The following is a 27,921-nucleotide window of genomic DNA, read 5'->3' as shown; positions in this document are numbered from 1 at the left end:
GAAATTTACCAAAATGCAAATGAGAAAGGGCAGCATGTCTAATTTTGCTTAATTCTAACCTGTATCCAGTATTTCCATAAAAACATGACTGATTAAGCAATGAGACTGTAGTGGCACTATGAAATCAGTGGATTTGTTTCCCTCTACATTCAGATCACAAAAGACACGTCCCCCTATCTTACAACTTTGGGACCATTCATAATTTATGGCTATATTGTGGTGGTGGTGGTGGTGGTGATGCTGATTTTTATGGAGAAGCATGTGCAATGTGAATGACCCCCCTAAAATTTATGAACAAAATAAGTGCCCCAAACCTGCATGTCATTTACAAAATCAATAACACCCCAACTCCCCTTCCCATAATTTTTAAGCATAATTCAAAATATTTAAACGTACAAAATTGTTGATCCCCTGGCACATGTGTATTATAGTGATTAACCCTATCCCATCAGCTCCACAGAACAATATGGGCGACACACCAAGTATGATATACACCAAGTGGCAGCCCTATTTAAACCTGACCTGTGAAGATCAGAGTTAGATTTGGTCTTCAAGAACCCATGCTTGTCGAAAAAGGCAACTATGGATCATTTGGTCAGGCTTGCTGACCCTGTGGGAGGTCAGGCTAGCGGACCCTGTTGTGAAATGCCATCATATCCCAGTTGCGCACATCAATGCTCATGTTGTTGATCACTGGACTGTCTGGTCCACGCTTGATCATTTGTAGCCCACCATGATAAAGCTGGAACACTGCGGAGTGCAATGTTAAACAACGACAAAACCAATCCTTTTTACAGCAACAATAATCCCTGCTTGTCTGTCATAAACCAACCACAGTGATTACTGATACAAGGATGTATAGAGATGCTGAGGTATGTACAGTTAAGTTTGTCAGTCATAAAGATTCACATATCACACACAGGCTTGAACACATTTACTGTGATACTTTCAGGGGCCTGCAGCGATCCATTTGCCTGAGGTATTAGTATTCAGGGAGGAAAGGCCCCCAGCATCCTGTGCTGTTGTTGATACTGACCAGGGCCCACTTGCACAAAACATTCTTAGCACTACGACTATCTTAAGCGTATATTGGAGAATGGTTACAATCATTGTGGCGCTAAGATCGCACTGTGCAAGTGGGCTCAGATGAATCAAATAGTCAGATTCACGGACTTGTAAATTACGGTAGGTCTTCCTATCACAAGACCAGCTCACAATATCACTCACTGACTGTCTGGTTCAAACTCACTCTTCTGGAGTGTTAAACCTGCCACCAAAATAATCATCCAATGTGAAGTGACCATGCTGTAAGGGGGCATTGTCGAATGCAGTCAACAGAACCCCACAATGTCCAGTGATTAGGAGGAATTTTGTGAAGCTATTTTGAGACCATTTGTAAGAGCTTAGCTTTGCTATATAGGTACTTCACAGCCCACTGTATTTCACTTGGTTCACCTATACAACAATATAACTGCAACATTTGTAAATTGTGTGATAGCACATAGTGAAGTGACTTAGATAAATTTGAGACAGAATCACCCAAAACATCTTCCCCTCAGTGAATAACCAAGAGTACTACGAATAACACTTTTAAGATGCATTAGTTGGACAACAATGTATGAACCTTCATTCAAACATTGCTCTATTCAGTAAACAAGGAGTCTACAACTCATTTACTCACTAACTTACAGAATGTCATCGATCAATCAGTTTTCCAATGAGTGTTCTTACCAACATGACAATATCATCCAGTGAAGTCCACAGGGCTCACAGAATGAGATTCCCATATGAAGCCAATAGGGAATCGAACCCAGACTTTCAGCATCACCAACAAATGCTCGAACCACTGGGTCATCAGCCCTAATGACTGAATGATCAGACAAAAAATGTGAAACCAAGTAAAGATGAAAGATTTTTAATCAAGTTAGCATAATAGTTCCCATACAAAGACATTGAGAAGGTGTTTATACATTTTACTATGCAATTTCTTAGCAAAAATATACCATTTTCGTGACACACGTCTCCTAGCTGAATGTACAATCGTGACAATTTACACAATAAAATGATGTGTCATTGTCTACACCACTGCTAAGCTGGTAGACCTGTGTTCTACACACGGAATTGCTCATTAAGAAAGCCACACTTCACAATCAGTAACAAAAAGTCAGCGATGACACCAACTTCCCCAAGTTAAAATCTTTAGACAAATTCAACAGATCATATATTCCAAAGAACTACTAAAATCAAATCCAACAGTATTGTAGCATATGGAAACTATTCTTCTTTTCAAATTACTAAGATTTATATTAGTAACCTGTTACTAATTTAAGAAGAAACTGAGTAATAGAACATCCATATTTTTCATATTTTGTATAAAAATGAGAATTATGTGTACATATGATCTCAGTAACATATATTGACCTTTTCTAAAAACATAAAAAAGGAAAGGAAAAAAATACACCATGAGATTTGACAAGTTGAATCCTTTGTTTTTCACCATATCCCAACAGTGTTTAATAATTTATCATCACATTCACCTTCAACTGGTTCCAGGAATTTTGATTATTGTCTATCAGTTCAGTCATAGTCAAGGCCTTTAGGTCCGAATCTGACCTAAAATATCACCAAAAGCATTATTTATCTATGCTTGTATGAAAAGCTAAGGTGTGACAAAACTACGTCTGGCTTACAGCAAACAACTTAGCAAACTCAAAGGTACTGTGAAACAGTTTTCCACAGTGCCTTATTCTAGTGTCTGTGGTAAGGACATTACATTGATACATACTGTGACTGAATACTATATTTCATAGTACAAAGTTAAGCTTTACAGCTGACAGTTAATAAAAAAAACACTGCTGCAAAATACAACACTCCTTACCTTACCTTACCAACAGCTGCGGCAAAATTACACTTCGACAAATATTATGAAAGGAAGACTTCTATGTAAGAGCTTACTGTTCTTTACAAACCAGTACAACATGTACAGACTATTTCCTTCTAACACATAACCACTGAGTAAGTATATATGCCAAACATTTTTTTACTTGAGACAATCTCAAATAAACCTCTAATCTGTTAAAAATTATCACATTCACAGTTTCAACAGCTGCTTACACATAAAATTAACAATCACTTCCATAAATAGAAAATGTACAATAATTAAACAGAAAATTGTGCTTCAAAAGTCTTTGTAAAACAAGTGGCACTTAATCCAAACTATGTCCCTTTGTATTCAGGAATAATTACATAACATTCTTACATATATCTGATCATACAACATTGACTTTAAATTCCAAACATCCAAAATTGTTCCATCTGCACAAAGATGCAGACATTTGGTCCATACTCCTCGAAGATGAAGTTTTTTTAGAAAAAATTAACAGATATTCTGTTATGATCATAGCGTCAAGATCAAGTAATTTTCCGATAATGGTTCACAATTTTAATATAAATATGTACAGCAAATGAACAACGTCTCGCAAACACATTGTTCATAACATCACTCAACTTGTTAGAATTCACTTGACATTTCGTACTTTTAACAGGGTATCTACAATAAGCTCATTCTCAAAGCTAGTGATGCAGCAATATATATAAACTTGCAAGAAGAAATAGACACCCACAAAAGCAAAGGAGTTTAAAGCTATCAAACACTAAATACTGCCAAAACAGAATGTACTTACTAGGAGATGCAGACTTTCAACTGACTGGTTTAATAGATGTTGAATATTCAGCGATGGCAAGATTTATCAGCATAAAGAAATGCCTAAAAGGGCTCTAGTCAGGATTGAATTGTTTTTTAATTGTGGTGGTACAAAAACGATTTTTGAACTTTTGACTAATAACTCAAAATTAATTGCTAGATATGTGTCCAGGTACATCAACATTATATAGGTGATAAAAACAGAAAATAGCCTTTTCTTCTAAAATCGGAAAATACGACTTCTCAAACAGAGAACTGGTGATGGAAGTGGAGGTATTCTTAACTACCTGCAAGCCTGTGATAATTTGGAAATTGTTTCTGGTTTGAAGCGTAAATTAAAAAAGTGAAAAAAGTCCCAGATAATATTCTAGCGATTAATAATTAGCTATTTGCTTGAGGAATTACACTTTGATATTTCTGTAAAGTGGGCAACACAAAGCTTCCAGCCCTGAACATCTTATAAGGCACATCTCAGCTGATCCTCAATTTTACTTTCAAAATTCTATACATAGAACCTGAAGCCAACACTTGACCAATCACGTCCTCTAACACCGGATAACAACCTTCAGTCCTGTGGCAGATAAACCCTACTCAGTCAATACAAAAGAATAATTTACAAAAGGGTTGCTTTCCAAAAGATACTACTCTATACAGCATTTGTGGACATCAGGCTCAGGCCCTGTACATATACATCTTGTTAACACCTTAAAAACAAGACTATATATAAATTTGTACACATATTCTACTATGATGGAGACGTTACTTAAAGATCAATGTATATTGTATATTACAGGGCGATGAGAGAGGGATGTTAAGACTCAATGACAAAACCCATGCAGTGCATGATATAAAATGTATATAGCTTTACATGAAAGAATTCCTTCCACAATACAAGCGCAGCTCACAAGATCCTGCACTTTCCCTTCTTCTTAGCCTTGGGTTTGGGGCAGAGCACGGCTCGAATTGCCTCATCAAATACACTCTTTAGACCTTTTTGTGTGAGAGCAGAGCATTCAAGGTATTTTACAGCCCCGATCTCTTTTGCCATTGCTAGTCCCTGTGGGTAGGTGATTGGGCATAGCTTCTTCTCACGCAGTTTCTCCACTGTCTCCTTGTCCTCTCGTAGATCAAGCTTGGTGCCAACAAGGATGATCGGAGTGTTGGGGCAGTGGTGACTTACCTCAGGGTACCACTGAAAGAAAGAAGGAGTCATATTTAGGCAAAGAAAGTTTGGGAGACATGGTACTTGTTTCATATTTGCTTAATGCTACACTCAGGCAAATTTGGGGCGGTGGGGTAGTCTATTGGTTAAAGCGTTCACTAGCACACCAAAGACCCAGGTTCAAATCCAAACATGGGTACAATGTGTGAAGCCCATTTCTGGTGTAACTACCCTGCCGTGATCTTGCTGCAATATTGTTAAAAGTGACATGAAACTAAACTCACTAACACTGAGCCATATTCTCGCTTTAACTTAGAATAGGAGGCCTGGGCTGCCTTTCACAAAGCACTAAGGTGATCATAAGTCAATAAGGTTATCCTTAGTAAAGGTTGCTTCGTGAAAAGAGCCCCTGGACACAATCGGGTCAGACAAGGAAAACCTACAACTGATATTAGCCACAATCCACACCTGATCTATCAATCACCCTTGTATAACAGGTATAGGTTACTGAGTGCCTGTACCAACACAGAATTCTCTGGACAGGTCAGACATACTCAGGCAGACCAATAATCAGGAATACCCAAGAATTATTGTATCCCAGTGTGTACACACTGTCCGCAAGGATGAACATTATTGAACAAAACAAAGTTAATATGTAAAGTTTGAACACATATTTCACTACGTACAGCACAATTTGTTTGCAATGATTTTCCCTTTGTATGATAGTTACATGAGTATAGTTTTAAGCCAATTTTAACAAAATTACAGTAATATCATGGCATAGGCACCAGAATTGGCCTTGACACTTGGTGCCTATGTAGGGAATCGAAGCCTGGCACTGATGTGACAAGCAAACATTTCAATCACTACCATAGTAGCCCCACCCTAAATCTGTCATAACTATACTTAAAACATGTGAAGGTAACAGTACACAAATAAAGCTGCAACTGTCCTTTAAATGAAACCCCAGTTACACTAACAAACACCTGTTAAGTAAATCAACACTGTCAAGAGATTTTGTTACAATAAAACTGTCATATTACAAGCAATTTGAACACAATTTACTCCTAGTATTTCAAAAAATGAAATAATCTCAGGTACATTTTTTAGATAATCGCTCAAGCCATGAAAAAAGGACCCTTGTAAAAGACTGAAATTCTGAATACTACTATCTTGATCATAATTTACAACATGTCATGCATATGCATGCTTCCTTTATTTTATTTCAAAATAGGTCTTTTTGAAAAAGCCAATGCTCATTTACATAGATGAGCATTCAAGATTTGCTTAGTGACATTTCCCCTAATGAGTCATCTGAACTGGTACTGAAGTTAATATTTCTATCTAAAATGAAATAATTGTTGAGTTATGATTTCCTCTTGAAACAAGCGGAACCTCCCCCGAAAAACCCAGTGACCTTCTCCCTCCATAATGATATGTATAATTACAATTAATGATGATAATGAGCCAGTTAAAACTGAGGGTATGCTAGATGTCAGATTAGGGCTAATTGCTGGGGAAACGTGTACAGTTATTACTATCTAGCTGACTTCACTAAATGTAATCCATCACATGCCACACCTTGTAAACCTGATCTACAACCTAAAATATACCCAAACACTTTCATCATAAAAATCAATACCCTATTTCACAGTGTGTCACTGTTGAGAAAGAAAACTGTTTTTTTTTCACAATTATTATGGTGGGTGTATACAAAAATAACATCTTACTATCTAAACTGGTTCTACAGCATGAGCGATAAACTCATGTTGCCCATTATACAGGGTTTCAGGTAAAAACACTGACTTGCTGTGATACCCAACAGCTACACCCCTCCATTTGTCATTTGGTTTAATGCTACCGGGTAACTCGTTTGGAAATTAGTCACTGTATATGTCAAGTGCTGTGACTACAAACAATACATTGTGAGATCAACAAAAGTCACAGTTTGATAAGTGAATTTAAAAAAAAAATTAATAAAAATCACAAAATAATTTTAATTCAGGAATAAATTATATCTGAACTAACCAAAAAACTGAGAGACCATCCCCTAAATTCTCAGTGCAACCTAAGTTTCAGTTCACTAGTCTTTACATGGCTGTCAGTATCATCTTCAGGAGATTATAGTGTCATAATATTTACTTATACTTTGTACTCATGTTTGAACTTACACAATTCAACAAGATTGGTGTTTGGACTTAAGGCTAAATATAATAAGGCATGTCATTATCTGGGGGCACATCATTATCTGGGTGCACATCACTGTCTGGGGTTCATCATTATCTGGGGGCACATCATTTATCTGGGGGTCCAGTCTAATGTTCTGGAATGTATATTTTGCATTCACTGGCGCCCAATATTATTCCTTTTCTGCAACACATTGCTTCAGCACATCTACAGTCACAAATGAATATTATAATTTGTTTTTACCAACAAGTAACCATTTTACAGAATCCCTATTTTCTCACAAAAGAAAACACTGCTCATGCCTTTCAATATTCAAGTAATACCACTTAAAATTTGTTCTAATTTAAAGAACATTTACAAACCACTGCACAATTTTCTTCAAACATTCTTCCCCCAAGGCTCAAATACAGACGTTTTATTTTGGGAGATTTTTGGACAAATACACCATGGACAAAATGATCGCACTTCTGTCTTTGCAGCCTTACCTTTGCTCGCACATTCTCAAAACTGGCAGGACTGATAAGAGAAAAACAGATGAGGAAAACATCCTGAAAAACAAACAACAGCTGGTTAGTCAAAGGTGGATTCACATAAACAGAACAGGAATCCCAGAGCCCCATCAGAAATTAGACGCTAGTTTCAATGCCATCAGCTGAAGGCACACATTACAGGAGAATATGCCTTCTAATTATAGACCCATCCTATCAGTGAATGATACATTATAAATATTAATAACATAAGTAGAATTTCAAAATGGCAACTGAATTACATGATTGGCATGTTGAAGTTGACCTATACTTGCTGAAAAGGGGACATACACATGATATTACACAGACTGATGAGTGTTAGGGAGTACAATATTTCTACTATATGTGTATCATTAGGGGGTCAGTAAAGCCTGTGTAACTGTAAGAATGGTACAATACGGTCTGGGGGTATGACAGGGGTTGGTTGAATGTTGGTTAACACTACCATATTCCCACTATATTATCAGTGGACAAATAAAGCCTGTGAAAGAATGGTACATACAGTCTGGGGGGTATGACAGGGGTTGGTTGAATGTTGGTTAACACTACCATATTCCCACTATATTATCAGTAGACAAATAAAGCCTGTGAAAGAATGGTACATACAGTCTGGGGGTATGACGGGTTGGTTGAATGTTGGAAAACGATATAATATTAGTGAGTAGATAAGGTGTGTGTGTGTGTAAGAATGGTACATACAGTCTGGGGGTATGACAAGGGTCGCAATCTGTCATAATCTTCCTGTCCAGCAGTATCCCATAGACCTAAGTTTATGGGTTTCCCATCTACCATGACATTGGCAGAGTAGTTGTCAAACCTGGAACAAACAACACAACAGTGAGTCAGTGGATTTAGTTTTATGCACTTTTAGCAATATTCAAGCAACATCGCGGTTGGGCTTCACACATTGTACACAATGTAGGGAATCGAACTCAGTCTTCTGGATGACCATGAGACTCTATAACAGTGTTATTGTTAAACAAAATTCCTGTATAGTAGTATACACAATGGGGAGAAAAACCGGTAGCGGGTACACTTTGCTCAGAAGCTTCTGAGTATAGCTAATTCTGCTACCAGCATATATATTCAACAAGACCCTTCGATAAGACCACTTTTCGGCTGCTCCCAATTACTCCCAATTATAGTGTATTCCCAATTAGAGCTATGCGGGTACATAGACATAGAAATATGCCAGGAACCAAGCTCTCGCGAGAAGCATATACCGAGATCCGATCGGGTCGTTTGTCCATTCGGGAAGCGAAGAGGAAGTATCACATATCGCAAGCTCGATACACACGAATCCGAGGTGGTATAGACAAGCCCACAACTCCCGATATATCCGAAGACTTGGAGGCCCTGCTGCAGAAGTGTCGCCCCATGTTGCTTTCCGACCGAGAGAAACAAATCCTGGAGCAATCGGGACACACCTTCTACGAACACTACCAGATCCCCAAACAGTTTCTCGAACTCTACTTGCTGTGCTTTCGTCCACTAGTAGAAGCCGGCAAAATAGTTGATTTCGTCTACATCTACCCACCCAACCAATTTCGACCCTCGGCGGGCAAACTCCGAATCATTCTCGCTGATAACTGCTATCCGGGCCCCAAGGACAGACACAACCGATGCACCGACTGCCTAGCCACTCTATCGGAACTGCCTGCTCTCTTCGGACCCGACAACTCTACGTGCAAGTGTGGTGCCACCGACCACTGCGTCGACAGCAAGAAATGCATTCTCTGGGAACAGAAAGCGATAGACTACACACCCCAGGAGCGACTTCCACTCGAGGTTCCAGAAGAGATCGAGGTTGGCAGCTGTTGTGTGAATATAGAGAACCTATACGACAACGCCTGCCTTTTCTGGAGCATACAATACGCACTCCTCATCAACAAATTGATGGACTGTTGTACGTGTAAGGAGAAAGAGTCTTGTATCTTCTGGCGGTTATCGGAGAAAGCAGAGGTACCACAGGGGCGGGGTAATATTTGGCATACCCCATTACCCGACTATGGTGGACCCAAGTATATGGAAGTAGCACCCCCTCCATGCAGCGAACACAAAAAAGCTGCGAACGTCCCAGAAGGAGTCTACTTATGCAAAAAGTTTGCTGTAGCGGGACACGAAGGGAAGAACCGGCTGTTATTGCTACTCGATCCCCCGACTGGGGAAACGATTCCAGTCTATGGCTACAAGATACGAGAAACGATTCGGGCTGCCGGGGGAATAGAACGCCTACGGTTAGTGCGGGAACCGTTTCTATGCAAGCTCGGTAAAATCTGCTACTCACCTATATCAGAAAAGAAAGACGATAGAGAAATCGAATTACTGCTTCCAGACATTGGACGAGAATAGGTCCGGCAGCTCGCCTAGTATTTTGGTAGATGCAGTCGTGGGCTTACAAAGGACGAATACTTATCTAGGCTAGTTTTTCGTATTCCAACTGCTTTTCGTGGTACCCTACTACTTTTTTTCCCTCAAAAACAACACTCTACTGCATAATGAAGGGATCCCCACGTTTCGTCTTGGGTGTTTCTACCTTCTCGGTCGGTGTGTGCACTGGTTTGCTGTGCTTCCAGGTCTTGTAGACGACCTTCCAGAGAAAAACAGCGGCTAGCGAAAGGTAGGTCCACCTTTGGGCTGTTTCTAGTATCTGCCGCACCTTCTGGATATCCAGATGGGTCTCTTCTTGTTCCTCCTCAACGTTTTCTATTTCCTCTTCCTCATTGTCCTTATCCAGCATCGACAAGATGTCGACCAACAAATTCGTGGTTTGCTCCATATGAGCCGGCAACGTATTCGTGGTTTGTTCCAAACGAGCCGACATCGCTGCAGTTTGCTTCACACTAGCCTCTAGCCTCCCCAAGCGGTTGTAGAAGTCCTGGATGGTGGGCACAGTCGGCTCTGCAGCAGGCAATACGCTCTCGCTAGGGGGTAAGATGGCCGCAGGCAATACGCTGCCGGCAGACGTCTCACTAGCGAGAGCAGGCAATGCGTCTGTGCTGGTCGGAGGTTCTACAGCAGGCTCTCGCCATATGTCGTAGAGTCTTGTGGATCCAATACCGAAGCGCTTTTTGACCTCGCTTGCTGGGAGCACCCCTCGAAGGGAGCGTATTTCTTGGACCTTTTCCGAAGACAAATCTCTTCTTGGTGGCATGGGGTGTTTTTCCTGGGAATATATATATATATACCATACTTCCTACTTGTCTATATAGGAACCAATCCTCTCCCAGGAAACTTCTAATAATGCTTAGCAATGCTTAGTAATGCTTAGCAAATGCTTAGCAATGCTTAGTATTATTAAGCATTGCTAAGCATTTGCTAAGCATTACTAAGCATTGCTAAGCATTATTAGAAGTTTCCTGGGAGCAAATGCTTAGCAATGCTTAGTATTATTAAGCATTGCTAAGCATTTGCTAAGCATTACTAAGCATTGCTAAGCATTATTAGAAGTTTCCTGGGAGAGGATTGGTTCCTATATAGACAAGTAGGAAGTATGGTATATATATATATATTCCCAGGAAAAACACCCCATGCCACCAAGAAGAGATTTGTCTTCGGAAAAGGTCCAAGAAATACGCTCCCTTCGAGGGGTGCTCCCAGCAAGCGAGGTCAAAAAGCGCTTCGGTATTGGATCCACAAGACTCTACGACATATGGCGAGAGCCTGCTGTAGAACCTCCGACCAGCACAGACGCATTGCCTGCTCTCGCTAGTGAGACGTCTGCCGGCAGCGTATTGCCTGCGGCCATCTTACCCCCTAGCGAGAGCGTATTGCCTGCTGCAGAGCCGACTGTGCCCACCATCCAGGACTTCTACAACCGCTTGGGGAGGCTAGAGGCTAGTGTGAAGCAAACTGCAGCGATGTCGGCTCGTTTGGAACAAACCACGAATACGTTGCCGGCTCATATGGAGCAAACCACGAATTTGTTGGTCGACATCTTGTCGATGCTGGATAAGGACAATGAGGAAGAGGAAATAGAAAACGTTGAGGAGGAACAAGAAGAGACCCATCTGGATATCCAGAAGGTGCGGCAGATACTAGAAACAGCCCAAAGGTGGACCTACCTTTCGCTAGCCGCTGTTTTTCTCTGGAAGGTCGTCTACAAGACCTGGAAGCACAGCAAACCAGTGCACACACCGACCGAGAAGGTAGAAACACCCAAGACGAAACGTGGGGATCCCTTCATTATGCAGTAGAGTGTTGTTTTTGAGGGAAAAAAAGTAGTAGGGTACCACGAAAAGCAGTTGGAATACGAAAAACTAGCCTAGATAAGTATTCGTCCTTTGTAAGCCCACGACTGCATCTACCAAAATACTAGGCGAGCTGCCGGACCTATTCTCGTCCAATGTCTGGAAGCAGTAATTCGATTTCTCTATCGTCTTTCTTTTCTGATATAGGTGAGTAGCAGATTTTACCGAGCTTGCATAGAAACGGTTCCCGCACTAACCGTAGGCGTTCTATTCCCCCGGCAGCCCGAATCGTTTCTCGTATCTTGTAGCCATAGACTGGAATCGTTTCCCCAGTCGGGGGATCGAGTAGCAATAACAGCCGGTTCTTCCCTTCGTGTCCCGCTACAGCAAACTTTTTGCATAAGTAGACTCCTTCTGGGACGTTCGCAGCTTTTTTGTGTTCGCTGCATGGAGGGGGTGCTACTTCCATATACTTGGGTCCACCATAGTCGGGTAATGGGGTATGCCAAATATTACCCCGCCCCTGTGGTACCTCTGCTTTCTCCGATAACCGCCAGAAGATACAAGACTCTTTCTCCTTACACGTACAACAGTCCATCAATTTGTTGATGAGGAGTGCGTATTGTATGCTCCAGAAAAGGCAGGCGTTGTCGTATAGGTTCTCTATATTCACACAACAGCTGCCAACCTCGATCTCTTCTGGAACCTCGAGTGGAAGTCGCTCCTGGGGTGTGTAGTCTATCGCTTTCTGTTCCCAGAGAATGCATTTCTTGCTGTCGACGCAGTGGTCGGTGGCACCACACTTGCACGTAGAGTTGTCGGGTCCGAAGAGAGCTGGCAGTTCCGATAGAGTGGCTAGGCAGTCGGTGCATCGGTTGTGTCTGTCCTTGGGGCCCGGATAGCAGTTATCAGCGAGAATGATTCGGAGTTTGCCCGCCGAGGGTCGAAATTGGTTGGGTGGGTAGATGTAGACGAAATCAACTATTTTGCCGGCTTCTACTAGTGGACGAAAGCACAGCAAGTAGAGTTCGAGAAACTGTTTGGGGATCTGGTAGTGTTCGTAGAAGGTGTGTCCCGATTGCTCCAGGATTTGTTTCTCTCGGTCGGAAAGCAACATGGGGCGACACTTCTGCAGCAGGGCCTCCAAGTCTTCGGATATATCGGGAGTTGTGGGCTTGTCTATACCACCTCGGATTCGTGTGTATCGAGCTTGCGATATGTGATACTTCCTCTTCGCTTCCCGAATGGACAAACGACCCGATCGGATCTCGGTATATGCTTCTCGCGAGAGCTTGGTTCCTGGCATATTTCTATGTCTATGTACCCGCATAGCTCTAATTGGGAATACACTATAATTGGGAGTAATTGGGAGCAGCCGAAAAGTGGTCTTATCGAAGGGTCTTGTTGAATATATATGCTGGTAGCAGAATTAGCTATACTCAGAAGCTTCTGAGCAAAGTGTACCCGCTACCGGTTTTTCTCCCCATTGTGTATACTACTTGTATGAAAATTCTGCTAATTAGTTTATAAAGAAATGACTATATCAGAGACACCTGTATTTTATACATAGCCAATGAGCTGAGTATTTACAAGCACTGTATAAGGCAGTGCACCCTCATTCAGCATGAGTAGTCGCAAATACATATTGATGTCTGAAAACATAATCCAATGAAAATGCATGTCAATATATCAACAAACATGGATTAAATGATCTCTACATGTCAGATATATTGTCAAGGAACTTGTCAAGGTCATCTCAGCCATCATGTAACCTTTGACCTACAGATCAATCTGCCTGACCATTGATGAACTAGCTTAAGCAATAGTCCATGAACCAAATGTCATCATTCATCAAAATCTGTGTAAAAAAAACAAAAAAACGTCACCTAGACTAGGCCCTATAGCTGTCCAGTTATCTGAGAAAACACCTTCCAGCATCAGGAAAACAAATCTAGATGCCTGTCTTCTTAATGTCAAATATCTTCACAATATGGGCCCAATTTAAATCTTGGTGATCATTAAATTTTCAATGTTTCACTGAAATTAACAGACTGTACATGTATGAAAAAAAAAGGTTTTTTTCAGTCACATCACTGAGTTAAGCACTGGTAATGGATGGTTAAACATGTGTTCAAGTATCCTTTAGTATCGAGCTCTATGGCTGAGTGAACTATCATTGAGCTATTACTGGAGGCAAAATATGACAAGTGCCTGCTACCATGGCAACAAATATTTCTTCATACAATGAATGGCCCTGGCTTTGTCACTCTCACTCAGGCATTGTCTTTGCTTCCTGGGGTCAAGTTGGTCACTTGCCAATAGCCAATATTACATCATAGTTGACCATGGTAATACTTAAAGGGTTAAACCTTACCCATCAAATCTGGGTACCAGTTTCACATTTCAACCTTACCTTCCGTAGGTAGTGACATTGTGTGGGACATTTATCATTTCTGAGACATACTTCAAGTGAGTGAGTGAGTTAATATTTAAGGTTGCATTGGCAATATTTCAGCCATATCGGAGACATATTTCAAGAAGATGGCAGTTGATTAATACTTGTCTGAAACAGCCATTGTGTATGACAACATTAATAACTTTGTTTTTCTGTCTGTTGTTTAACCCTGCCCTCTGCAATATAGCACCTAAATGACAGCAGTATGCAGAAGTGTTTCAATGATCACAATTAATTAAAAATCAATAAAACTAAAGGATTAAAAATACTTATCGAATGCAAAAATACATATTTTCCAGTAATCAGAATTTTGTTGTCTTATCTTGTCTAGTATGATACTAACCCTTCCTTACACCTGATGAACGTCCACGATATAATGAATGATGGAATATATATGTTAAATGATATAGAATAGTGAGTGAATGAGTGAGTGAGTTTAGTTTTACGTCGCACTTAGCAATATTCCAGCTATATGGCGACGGTCTGTAAATAATCGAGCCTGGACCAGACAATCCAGTGATCAACAACATGAGCATCGATCTGCGCAATGGGGAACCGATGACATGTGTCAACCAAGTCAGCTAGTCTGACCACCCGATCCCGTTAGTCGCCTCTTACGACAAGCATAGTCACCTTTTATGGCAAGCATGGGTTGCTGAAGGCCTATTCTACCCCGGGACCTTCACGGGTCTGATATAGAATAAGATAATCAAGCAATGAAAAGATGACAGTAAGCATTGTAAAATTTTAACTACTTTTACAGTTTAATTACAATTCAACTGTCTTTCTTGCATGCTTGCACATCACTGCGTAACAGTTTTAATGAAAAAAAGCATTAGTTGAAAAAACTAAGGAAAAACCCTTAAAACTGGTGATTACAATTTACATTAAAAATGTATCTATTTTGATCATAATCAATGATCATTCACCACAAGTCCTCTGATAATCAATAGTGGATTTGGTTTCCAATACCCAACACTAGCAGTCTGTAATTAATACAGTCTGGGCCAGGCAATCCAGTGGTTGACATCATCAGCACTGTTTCGTGTACCAGGATTCTTATCTACAATGGCTAATCAGTGTCTGAAAAATTGTTCCAATCCCAACAAGTGAGGCAGGCTGTGACCAATAAATGTAATTAGGTAATCGTAAACATTGCAGGTCAAAATTTGTAAACAATAACTTGCTGTAGTGGATAAAATTACAATAACCGTTCGTCTTAAGATTTACTTTGCCCTCTGACATGAAGTAAATATTCATGAAGTAGCTAATGTAAAATGTCATGTCATATACAGGTAAAAGGTACTGATCAATGTGTGATTCACAACTGTCAGTCAATTAGGCCAGGCCAATTTATTTCTTGTTTCACAGATTCACCACTCATATTTTTTCAAGAATAACAAAAAATATAATCCTGATATTAATGCGATAAACCCTAAATAATCTTGTAATCAGGGAACAACCTTAAGTCTCATAACTTATTTTTAACTAATGCAAACAAACTATAAGCATTTACATGGCAACTTGTGTGTTTTTTTTCGCTATGACAGATGATTTTTTTCTTTCCTGCCTCTAGGTTTCCTGAGGGTAAAAATCTGTAAAGCAAGAAATAAAATTGGTCTGGCCTTAATGAAACAAGACAGTTTGGCATGTTTATGTAAATTTCACCTGTCCAGACAGAAAAATTATTGGTCTCAGTATAGCAGGTCGGCAGCTATTTTAACTCTGGTACTATTACAGAGAGCAGGAACCACCTATGTTAAAGATTTCTTCATGACAAGTTGATGAGAAAAACTGCGATAACGTTATAACAATATTGCAGCAAGTGTTTTCGGATATCAAACTGGGTAAAGTGTTGAACACCTGTAAAGTTTCTGTAATGGATTTGACTGGTGGCTGGGAGACCTAGGATTAAGGTGTATGGCAAGCACCTGGTCATCCAACATATCGGCATAGCTGGGGGCAATGTGGCCAATGAGCTGTGACCGGGAGGGGAACTAAAAGTGGAAGATTGCTAGAGGGGAATGGAGAATAAACAGATAAGCACCTTAGCTCAAGTCACAAAAGTCATTTACCAGCCTGCATGGCCCTTGCTTAAGAATTTGATCCTATTGAAAAAAAAGTCTTGTTCTACTGGATTGTCTGGGAGTTAAGTAAGTCGTAAAATGTAATAGTCTTTCAAAATTGAGAGATTTTGCTTTGGGATTACAAAACAAAAAACAAGTACGGAGTATTCAAAATAAGACGCTTAGAGGCCTCACTGCATTTCAAATTACAACTATAAAGTTGAAAAAAAAAAGTTTCCCTATATAAAACACCAGGAACCATTGACTCCACATGCTAGTCATAAAGACACCACACTTATCATTTTCTCTGTCACAACATTTGTAATCACATAGTCCAAAATGAAGGAAGTCTAGATTTTCTACAAGCTCAAATCACACTGGGGCTCTAATAGTGTCACACGTTTTCAGATCATGCACACAGTAAGCATGAGTCTTTTAAAATTGCCATGAAATATAGTATATTTTGTTTACTTAGCAAAGAAATTTGAATAAGACAGCACAGTAGGAAAATGGTTGACACAGACCTTGTAAGAAACAACATAGTAGCAGAAACAAGGTGTGTCAACTGTTTTGTAACACCAACACTCTTGAGCTCAAAACATGATCATTTTACTTGTGAAAAATGTCATCACTACATATTTATTATTATTGGAAAGTTTGGCACAAAAACATACACTATCCCATCATCTTCAGGACATTTAATAACAATTATTCAATATCCACGATAACCAGACACAGTAAATACATGATCATTGTTCTGTTGCAGTGTTCTCTAGACACTTAAAATAACTTAACTCTGTGCAATCCCATTACTGTCCACACAGGCAGCTGTAGATGTATATGTTAAACAATATGCCAAAAGGTATCCATTTCCATAAAGTAATAAATCTCGTACAACAATTAAGGTTTTATATTCCCAACTGATAGTTCCTTTCAGCATGTGTCAAAAATAATATGGCATGTGGTAACAACTCTCAACAAAACAATCCCTGTGCATCAATTTTCTGAATGGTGAGTTCCACGGTAACCGCTCCTAAACCTAGCCCCTGGCCCATTATGTCCAGCAGATGCCATGTGACCAGTCATGCATAACCTGCCATAAACAAACTGGCATAAAGTACCCATCTGACAAGACAAAATGTATAGAAAATATATTTACGCAACAATAGTCAACCGCGTTCAAAAGAAGAGCAGGAGAGTGAGGATTCGTTTAGGGCTCATTGGAATGATTCATTCATACTGATGAACATCTTTTGTCACAATCCTAAAAACTGATTCAAAATAGTTTTTCATGGCCTTTTCATTGCACATGAAAATAGACGATAAAATGTAGATCAATTCAATATAGATAAAACCACCCGGTCAGGGAAGTTGAAAATGAAGCAGTTTTCAGGCCTTTCATGTAAGTAAAGTTGGCCTTGCACTACCGATAGAGAGATTTTATGATTCATCAGGATTTGACAGACAGGCTTCACATACACTATAGACACGTGTCTGCAGGTCACAGGCAGGTCAATACTTCCTCCCTGGCATGTCACAGATTAGCTGGGGCAATCTACTGGGTAATTATGATGTATTTCAGACAAATAGGTCACTTCCCCTAACTATGGTTGAAATGGCTTCAAAGATCCAGCTTTCTGCTGCCAATTTACATACCCCTTTGATAAGGAGTACGACTTTATCTTGAAGGGCGAGATACAGTTTTGCAGAGTGTCGAACTTTATTAAGTTTATCATTGTAAGTAGGAGGTGAATGGGAGCAAATAAGTAACACTAAATTTATCAGTTTTCAAAATAGGCTATACTACTTTGTTATGTCTATCAAGTATCATTTAAATTTTCATAAAATTCTGGTTATAGTATTGACTGTAGTAAATCATTTTGAGGATACGCAACACGGGTGGTCATGCTACATACATATTATCATTGGATACAACACATTCCTAGATATCAGGATGAACAAATAAAGGAGTGTAGATACTATATTTCATTGCTTGAGCTGCTATAACTGACAAACAGTGGGGTAGCAGAGAGCTTAAAGCATTCATTCATCACTCCAAAGACCAGGCTAGCTATTCTCGAAACATACGTAGCCCTACAAACTTCTTGAGTCCATTCTTAACACATTGGTTACGATCAAAGTTAAGAATTTTTAAGACTACGAACGTTTCGAGAATAAGAGGCCCAGGTTCACTTCCCCACATGGTTGCAGCATGAAAAAGCCATTTCTGTGTCCACATCTGTGATATTGCTGGAATATTGCTAAAAGCAGTGTCAAACCAAACTCACTCTCACTCTACAACTGACCACCAATAGATGTAACATGGTTGCAGAATGAAAATGCCATTTCTGTGTCCATATCTGTGATATTGATGGAATATTGCTAAAAACTGTGTCAAACCAAACTCACTCTCACTCTACAACTGACCACCAATTGATGTAACATGGTTGCAGAATGAAAATGCCATTTCTGTGTCCATATCTGTGATATTGCTGGAATATTGCTAAAAAATGTGTCAAACCATACTCACTCTCACTCTACAACTGACCACCAATTGATGTAACTCTTATCTCTAAACATTTCTATAAGTAAATGATAAATGTCTTTGTTTTGCTTAACATAACAATTAACATAAAGCTGATCATTATCTGTGTTATTTGACATAGATGCTCCTGATTGAAATCATTGTTACATAGTCAACGGCTCCTGACATAGATAATGATACTTTGATAGGTGTCTTTATAACCACTCACAAGCAGATATCAAGAGAGGCAAAACTAATAAAAAGACTTATAATGAAAAGTAATGGGGGAGCGAAAAAGGAAAGTTAACATCCCATCACAATGTAGGTCAAGTTTCAAGTAGCCTTTGCTTTCATAAAGGAAACAAAATCACAGGCGTTTCTCAATAGCTGTTAATTCATTAGCCTCCCTATTCATACACATTTACCATAGAATATTCATACAGAGAAAATTTAAAATAAAATCAGCAAACAGTATGTTTATGGATTCTTCATACATCAGTCCTAAAAAATGTTCTTTCCAATTACCCAACTGACCCTTGAATTCTGGTGCTGACCTTATCTTTTTTAAGTGGTATGAATAAAATACTATTGTTTTTTTTCGGCACCAACAGACACCGGTCATTCTGATAGAGAAAGTCGACATGATGGTGTCAAGCTTGATCGAATAAATAAAATAATGATAATAATAAAAAAGTGACAAATAAAAAGCCTACCCATCTTCCCTACATTTTAGAGACATGTAATCGGAACCAAAACATTTTTTTACTTGGCCTTTAAAGACTGTTATAATGTAGTGCTGTGAAAAACCAAAGAAATATCGCCCCCTATTCATTTACTCGAGGCTGTAAAACAAGTCCAAGGATGGGTGTCAGTTAAGGCGCACATTAACATGATGAAATAAACATTTCCAGCAGAGACAAATGTCTTCATTTTTCTAAGACAATGCCTCCAAAATGAGGGGATGTGGGTCATCTTGTACTGCCAATGCGTATTCAGTTACAAGATCACACGCTTTTGTCAGATAAGGAGGAGCTGCCTGCTGGCTCCTTCCTCTTGAAAACAATGACACTGTATGTGCATTGAGATATTACCAACACATTACTGCTCAAGAATCATTATACCCAGAGGTGAGTAACACTTGTTCTAAATCACTGAATAAGTGGACCTGGTATTGAGGAAGTAACAAATTGTTCAAACTGTGCTCAAGGCTGTAGTACTATGATGGTGAAAGTGACGATTATAATAAAACAGCAACATATATGTGGAACCCTGATAGAAAAAATAAGATATGTGGAATAAACAAAACAAATATAACAAATACAATGTAACACTTACATTTGTGGCTTTAACAAATTAGATTTTTGTCTTTCATAACCAATTAAAGTAAAAGGCAAATATTATGGATGACATTTCTTCTCTATTGTATGTGACAATGTTTCAGCGCTGTTCAAGGGGTCTACGAACAGCGAGCCTGACCACCCGATCCCGTTAGTTGCCTCTTATGACAAGCAAGTCTCCATTTATGAAAAGCATGGGTTGTGGAAGGCCTATTTTAACCCGGGACCTTCACAAGACCATACAATAAAGAAGTTGACATCCATAATATCTGCTTTTTACTTGAATACCCACTTCTAAATGCCTCTCATGAACCTAATCATAAGCAATGTTTGATTCTTAATAATTATGAACAAAATATCTCAAATTCAGTCGGAAAATACTGTTACTTAACAAAAAGATTTTCATCATGTTGATTATGCTGTTCATCATGATCACAATCCCATACTTTTAGTAAACATGATACTTAAAAACACATGTCATGGTAATCAACAAACTAAGGTGATATATTTCATGATTTTATCACTACATACTTGACACACATAAACATTTGCAACAAAATAACCAATACACAATCAATATTTCTATTCCATTACAGAAACACTAACAGCAAGAGTGGCATTTTACTCCTATAAAAAAGAACGCACTACCAGATTTCCAACCAAAACAATCCCAGTGCTTCCTTGTAACTGATAAGTTGTAGAGTCTCTATGATAGGCACTCAGTCCTTTAATGCATGTTCATAATCTAATAAGGTTTCTAAGCACCAGCATATACGTAATATGCAAGGGAAAGTGATGTGGCAACATATTATCCTGATTATTTTGATAAATAAAGATGATCATGTTCAGGGATGCAGCTGGCTTCCTGCCAAACACCCCAACAGGCAAGTCTGATGAGTCAAAAAAAACAACAAATATAAACTTCCAAGAAACAAAGTCCTCTATCAATGAACCATCATGATGATATTCCTCATAATTCAGTATGTGTCAAAAGACATGGGCCTTTCCAAACCTGTGTTCCAATTAGTAACTTGTTTCATTTGCACTCGACATTTTACACACGTCCAATGTCATCTGAATAGAACAGCTGTTTGCAGTGAAAGAGAAAAATATACATGTTGTAGTTGCTCTTTTTGTAGTTATTGTACACAACATATACTGTCTGTAACAAACATACTAGGAAACTATTTTGCAACTGAAAAAAATAGTCCCACAAACAACACCGGATGTATTTGACAAACAAATAAGTAGTATATGGTTCTTTTCAAAACAAATCAACAATAACAAACATTCCACTGTCACATTAACACTTTATGCAGTGTAGTTGATCTTTCTGATAAGCACACAAACAGCATAAGACTATTTCAAATGCAATGATTAAGCATACTACTATGATATTGTGATTGGCTATGACTTTAAGATAAAATAGTGTTTTACAGTTTAGTAAACTTTTGTCAGTAAGTTCATATCAGATTTGGGATAGTTGATTTTAAAAAAAAATTGTCAGTATGACAGTGATAGTGCTTAGATTTACTTATCCAAAACATATTATCACGGAGTGTATTTATAGATCAACTAAAGCCTCAACTAATGTCTTTTAACATCTCCAAACATATCACTAATGCTATTACTAGTAGTAGTAGTACTGCCCAGGCCATATAGTACTGTTTGCACCACAGCAGTTAAAAAATTAAAAAACAAATTGGAAAGATTTCCGCCCGTAACTCCCATTTCATTTCATCATTTTACAACTTAGAAAACATGTTTATTTATCAAAACTCCTTAACACTAACCATTACCCTAACCCTGAAACACATCCTTACCCGAACCCCAAGATCATTAGCTAACCCTAAAAAATGATCCTAATAAATAAAATACATATCAAGCAGGGGTTACGGGCAGAACTCTTACTAAAACTTAAATAAGACAACAACGGCAACAAAGTTACTTGTAATTTATCAAGTCTGGAGCAGACAATTCAGTAATCAACACCATTAGCATCGATTTACAAAATTGGAACATGACATGTGAACCAAATCAGTCCTGTTGTGGTGTTAGTCACCTCACGAACCAATCCTGTAGGGTAAAGGTAAGTTCATATTGTTGATGTATTCAACTTTTGTTTTCTCTCATGATCGCTCAACATTTGTATGCAAAATATTTTCTAGAAATCAATCATTTCTATACTTCTTGACTTGACAAACACTTAAATATACAAAAATATTAAATTAGAATGATTAACAAGACAATGGGTTGGCTGGCTTAGTTTGACGCCACTCTAAGCAATATTCCATATTTATGCCATCGGTCTGTAAATAATTGAGTCTGGACCAGAAAATCCAGTGATCAACAGTACAAGCATCGACACAAAACATGAACATAGACATTACTTATAGAATTTGCATACTTACACTGTTGGGATATACTCTCCTGGGAAAGCATTTGTTGTGTAGCTGATAAGGAGACATGTTTTACCAACAGCTCTGAAAAAAAAAGCAGGAAGAGAATTTGTATAGTAACATGCTACAGTTATTGGCTGGTGTTATAGCAATACTGTCATAAATATCCATGAAGTAATATTTGGTCATCGTGTAATTTGGGATCAAAAGTAACTTTCTTTCACCTGGAGCTAAATGATCTGCTACTAAGCTGCCATCCACATAATACTAAAACGCAACAATAGTGCAATAAAATGTCACAGTCTAATTAAACTTAGGTTCAGTATTATTCATAGGCAGTCATACAGACCCAGAAGCAAATTCATATAAGAGAACTCATGCATGTCCAGAAAATGTGGCAAGTCTAGATTTCCACAGCTGAAAATGTAAAAAGTCTCAGGGCTCCTTTTCATTACATTTTAGTCTTTTTTCTATAAGTTTGTCTTTTTGTAAAATTATGTTCACTTCAGAGATTATTCCTAGTCTATATTATTCCTTACACTGATAACAAATAATACTTAGCCTAAGTCTACTTAGAATGTAAAATGTCAAAGCTTAAATTTTTCAAGACAAATTACCTTCTGCTGATTTTAAATCTGACTACTAACTCTGTGTGAGTAAACTTTGTTCAAATAACAATACTCCAGCCATGTATAACTTCTAACACTTCAAAAACAAAATTGGGGTATTCTGGATCAGAGTAATTAAACTAGTGACTCAAAACAAGCACAACTTTGGGCCTGAAAGGTTATGACTGCTACTATCAGATGAGTCACACAGTCTGATCATTTGATCCCTATTGTAGTTGGCTCTCTGAGCAAACAAGAGGTACTAAGGACCTCTTGAGACTGGAATAACCATACATGTTTATTGATAATGTAGGGATTCACACCTGGATTCCAGTAAAGTGATTATGGCAAGGGAAGTGTTTAGTAAGGCTTCCTTACATGCCTTACTAAGCAGATTATTGCTTATGGGCTGGGTCAGAAACACGTCCACAGTAACCATGGTAACAGGTCCCCTGTTCAACCCCCTTGAACACCCACAACCAACACCCCAAACTAGCAATGGCTATCGATACAGATCATGAAAAATGAAAATCAATAACTACATATTGATCTATTATTGATAAATATTAGCGAAGTAATGGTAAGCAAAGGTGCAAAGGAAAGGCTGGTGAGTGGTGACATATTTATGCAGAGATTAATAAAAAATCAGTGTCCTGAACATATTTGTATAAATAAAGACCTAGCTTTGTGCATTGTGAGCAAATTAAAACTTTATTTTATCACAAAAGTTTATGCAAGATATTATCATAAAAATATCAACGGCACAATGTACATATCAATAAGCATTATTAATTTTTCCCATCAATGATATTTCTGATTCTGTTTGTAGCCGGTCCTACCTCTAACAAAGTCACACAAGCATTACAGGTAGTCACATCAAGAGAATGATATGTGGTGCTGGGAATTGTGCAAAATGCAACATAAAAAGCTTTTAGAGGATCTACTGAGTCTTTCAGCTCTGCAGGATGTTATAAGTTTACTGTGTGATATAATGACATGGAACTTTATTCCTAAAATATTATACGAAACTTATTTAACATGATGATATATACAGAATTCATATTTCACATAAGATACAACCAAGCAACATTTTGGAAGACTCAAGAAAATAAGAACAACAGTCAGTGACAAAATCTCTCAAGGCTACTGACCAAAACACTGACCACAATAACGTTTTAATATCATGTTAAGCCGATTTTATATTTACTACATGGAATATTGTAAGCTGACGACAATGAACAGAACTTTATTTGATTCTGCCTTCAAAATAGCAGCTGACATCAAAAGTTATGTTGTGCTCAAGATACTTCTCATATTTTATACAAACCCATCATTACGTAATGATTATCAATCTCTGACTTATATCAAATGGTAGTCCTAAATGATTAAATTATACAAAAGGACAGTTTGTGTTAGTCATACTGACAACTATTAGGTTCATTAGAGACACCATCCTTGCCATGATATAAGAGTCCGATAAATTTTGCATTTCACTTAAAAGGTTCATGGAACGCAGAAACTGGTGTGAGTTCCTAAAGTCCATACACTGGCTACTTGAACTCTTCCCATCGTTACTGCGACCTATCATGACATATGCATGTGGTATATGGTTCACTACTTTGTAAAATATACTGTGACAGGTCCAAGAATCTTTATTACTTCCTCATCTGTGTCACTTATCATATGTCAATCACTCAGTGTTACCATTTCAAGTTATCACCAAGGCCAATGAATAAGTACACAAACAGGAAGTAAAGAAATCACCTTTTCACATTAACTCTGCACTAAAAAAAGTTCACTAGAAAAAAAAATGTTATTGTGTATTTGGGGTTGATATACATCAGCCAAGGTCAGAGCAACAAACCATCTCTATATACAAGGAAACCTGGGTTAAAATACAGAAATTTGACACTAGCATGACTATCATGCACAGAGTGTAGATGCAAGAAAAGTGCATGTTGCACCCCAATGGATGACAAAAATATTCACTGAACCATATTCATGAAAAGATACAAATATCTAACAGTAGTCTACACTACAGCATGTTAGTATTTTAAAGGACCCTTAGATTTTCTTATAGAACCATGAAATTAGTCTGAAGAAGAATGTTGTGTATTTTAAGTCTTGAGTGGCAAGTCAAAACCATGAATACCAATGCACATGAATACTTTAAATAGTATGACAATTTCTGTTCAGCCTAAATTCGACATCCACGAAAAAATGAATGTGAAACAGAACCAGTCTACCATGACCTACAAGTTAAAGAACCTTAATCTTTATTCCACAAATATAACCACTTGTGATGATTCACTCCATATAGATTAAATTGCCTTTATTAAAGTTTTAACATTATACTACGTTACACTGTCCTTGATCCAACCCAGTATGATGTATAACTATCAGCTAATGATGGTTTCATTCTAGTAATTTGAGTTTGCTGAAATGTTTGCCAACTCCAATATAGTTTTGCCAACATGTGTTTTCAAAGATAAATGATTCAATTTTTGTTTGTTATATGAAGAATGGTTAATCTGTGGTGCTAATGTCACTCAGTCAAAACATCAACAATGATGTCAGGCTCCACCAAATCCAGGCCCCCCTAAGTATTGGAAGGAATTACGGCAAATTTGAAGGAATTGCATCTCAAATGTAAACAAATGCAGCCCACTCGCGAAACAATTGCAGCGATATCAGTAGTTTAGCGATAGTAACAGAAACACCTTGCCCCTATCGGAAACAATGACGGTAATACTTGAAACAAGCTTGGCAATCTTCAGAGATTTCTCGGCTCCGTTCCATGATTTCTCGGCCGCGTCCTGAAACTCACACATCTAAACATGGCATCACTGGAAGGAGTACCAGTCTCGGTGAGTTTTGTTTTTAGTTTCTACTGTTTTCATTTTTACAATTATCCATCTTTGACCACCCCTGTTGAATGCGTTTAGGTGTGAGGCATTGTCGGAGCTATAGATTACTTTTTAGGAAAAGATCGTCACTGCAAAACAGCGTCATAATTCATGACCCTGGACATTGTTTACGTCTGAAATTAGAAATCCTCCGGGGTCATGACTTATGACGCTGTTTTGCAGTGACGACCTTTTCCAACAACGCCTCACACCTAAACATTACTTAGGGGGGCCTGCAAATCCACTGAAGTGAATTTATGCACAATAGTAGATAAAATGTGACTCTGTGTGTTTGTATTTCTTGATTAAGTAATATCACAGCTTTGATGGGAGCCTGATGACTGGGTCAGGATCAGAAAAGCCTGTGACCAATGATAACCACTGTATGGGTACCAAGACAAAAAGAAAATCAACGAAGGAAAAAGGCCCAAACAGATAATCAATTTGGTCTCTGTGTACAGCAAACATGAACTGCTGTGATATCACTCAAATCATAAACATCTACTATGTAGTTGGTGTGTGTGTTTGTGTGTTTGTGTGTGTGTGTGTGTGAGAAAGAGAGAGATTTACAAAAAACAGTTGTTATTTGAACATTTGAAAGCAAAACACTTATGATACTTGATAACACCCCTTAGTTAGATTAAGTTAGAACATTAAATTGAAATTATAACCTAAGAAAAACAACCAGCAGCAAGTGATACAACTTTTGTAACGGAAGAATACTAACAAGAATAGTAACACACAATGGTCAAATGAACACACCAAAACAATTCTTTTCTGTAAGATACAATTTTCTTTCAACTTTACCAAACAATAATACAAAATTTAACTTTATTTGACATCTTTGTGATGATTCATGTTATCTAATTAATTCCTGATGTAGCATGGCTGCCTTTTCATATATGCATTTTCACTACATATTCATACAAGTGTTACCAGCAAGTAACGTGTAAGAGCTTCTTACACCTCCAGGCTACACATCAGTTGACTGATCAACTTGTTGCTACCAGCCATCAAACCTCTTCACAGTTTAGTAAGATAATTAACAGTAATTTTCAATCACACATCGGATACATATCATCAACATATAATAGACATATTAATTTGCACATATACTATCTTGTATGTTCTTCTGAAGTCAAATAACAACACGCAGAATTCTGTAAATTAAGGAAGTGCCCACAACTTCAACTTCCTGTAAGCCGGCCCACAAGTAGGGCAAGGCAAAATGTTGATGAAATAGTGTTGCTCCCAAAGCTCGTGGCTGGAATAATTTGGTCATTTTCAAGCAAATTATCTCGCAATATCATCTAACAGTAAATGCTGTCTACGTTTGTTAGCGAATATGAAAGAATAAACGCTGCACGCGCGATCATATACACCCACATTCAAGTTAGTTGTGGAATGCCCGTTCCAAGCCATGATAAGATGGAGGAAAGTTTTGACCTGACTAGAAAATGTCGATCTTCGTTCGAAGTTGGACTTACCCGTCTCCTACGACCACACATTTGATGGCCTGCATATCGGAGAAAGTCTTTGACTTGAGTGTGTTGTTTGTTAATCGGACGGGTGTCACTAGGATCCGTGTTTAGATAGATAATTGTAACGAGAAAATGGCTGTCGCAAAGTTTTATACCCAGAGCAGAACGAGTTATAAATAGTAACGCCGAAAATAGACGCGATATGGCGGAGATCAGCGAAAACGATCGTCGCTTACATTCAACACAGACACATAACGTGATCTATTTTTATATCTCCATACTGATAGGACATATTTTTTATTGTATTGTCATGGAACATCACTATACATATACACGGGAGAGCACGGGGGAATTTGTCTTCCATCTATTAGTAAGG

General features: G+C 38.4%; 1 protein-coding gene across 1 annotated transcript; it reads right to left on the bottom strand.

The window, feature by feature from the left end:
* Positions 1 to 1,899: 1,899 nt before the first annotated feature.
* Positions 1,900 to 27,747, bottom strand: LOC137285064 (ras-related C3 botulinum toxin substrate 1). The gene is made up of 5 exons (XM_067817267.1): positions 27,552 to 27,747; positions 22,563 to 22,634; positions 8,279 to 8,396; positions 7,538 to 7,600; positions 1,900 to 4,895 (listed from the first exon to the last, which is right to left on the bottom strand). Exons 1-5 carry the CDS (start codon positions 27,584 to 27,586, stop codon positions 4,605 to 4,607), a joined length of 579 nt encoding a protein of 192 aa, XP_067673368.1. The 5' UTR covers positions 27,587 to 27,747; the 3' UTR covers positions 1,900 to 4,604.
* Positions 27,748 to 27,921: the final 174 nt, after the last annotated feature.

The sequence above is a fragment of the Haliotis asinina genome, chromosome 5, assembly GCF_037392515.1.
Source record: "Haliotis asinina isolate JCU_RB_2024 chromosome 5, JCU_Hal_asi_v2, whole genome shotgun sequence".
NCBI classification, from domain to species: Eukaryota; Metazoa; Mollusca; class Gastropoda; order Lepetellida; family Haliotidae; genus Haliotis; species Haliotis asinina.
This window is presented reverse-complemented; position numbering and strand designations above follow the sequence as displayed.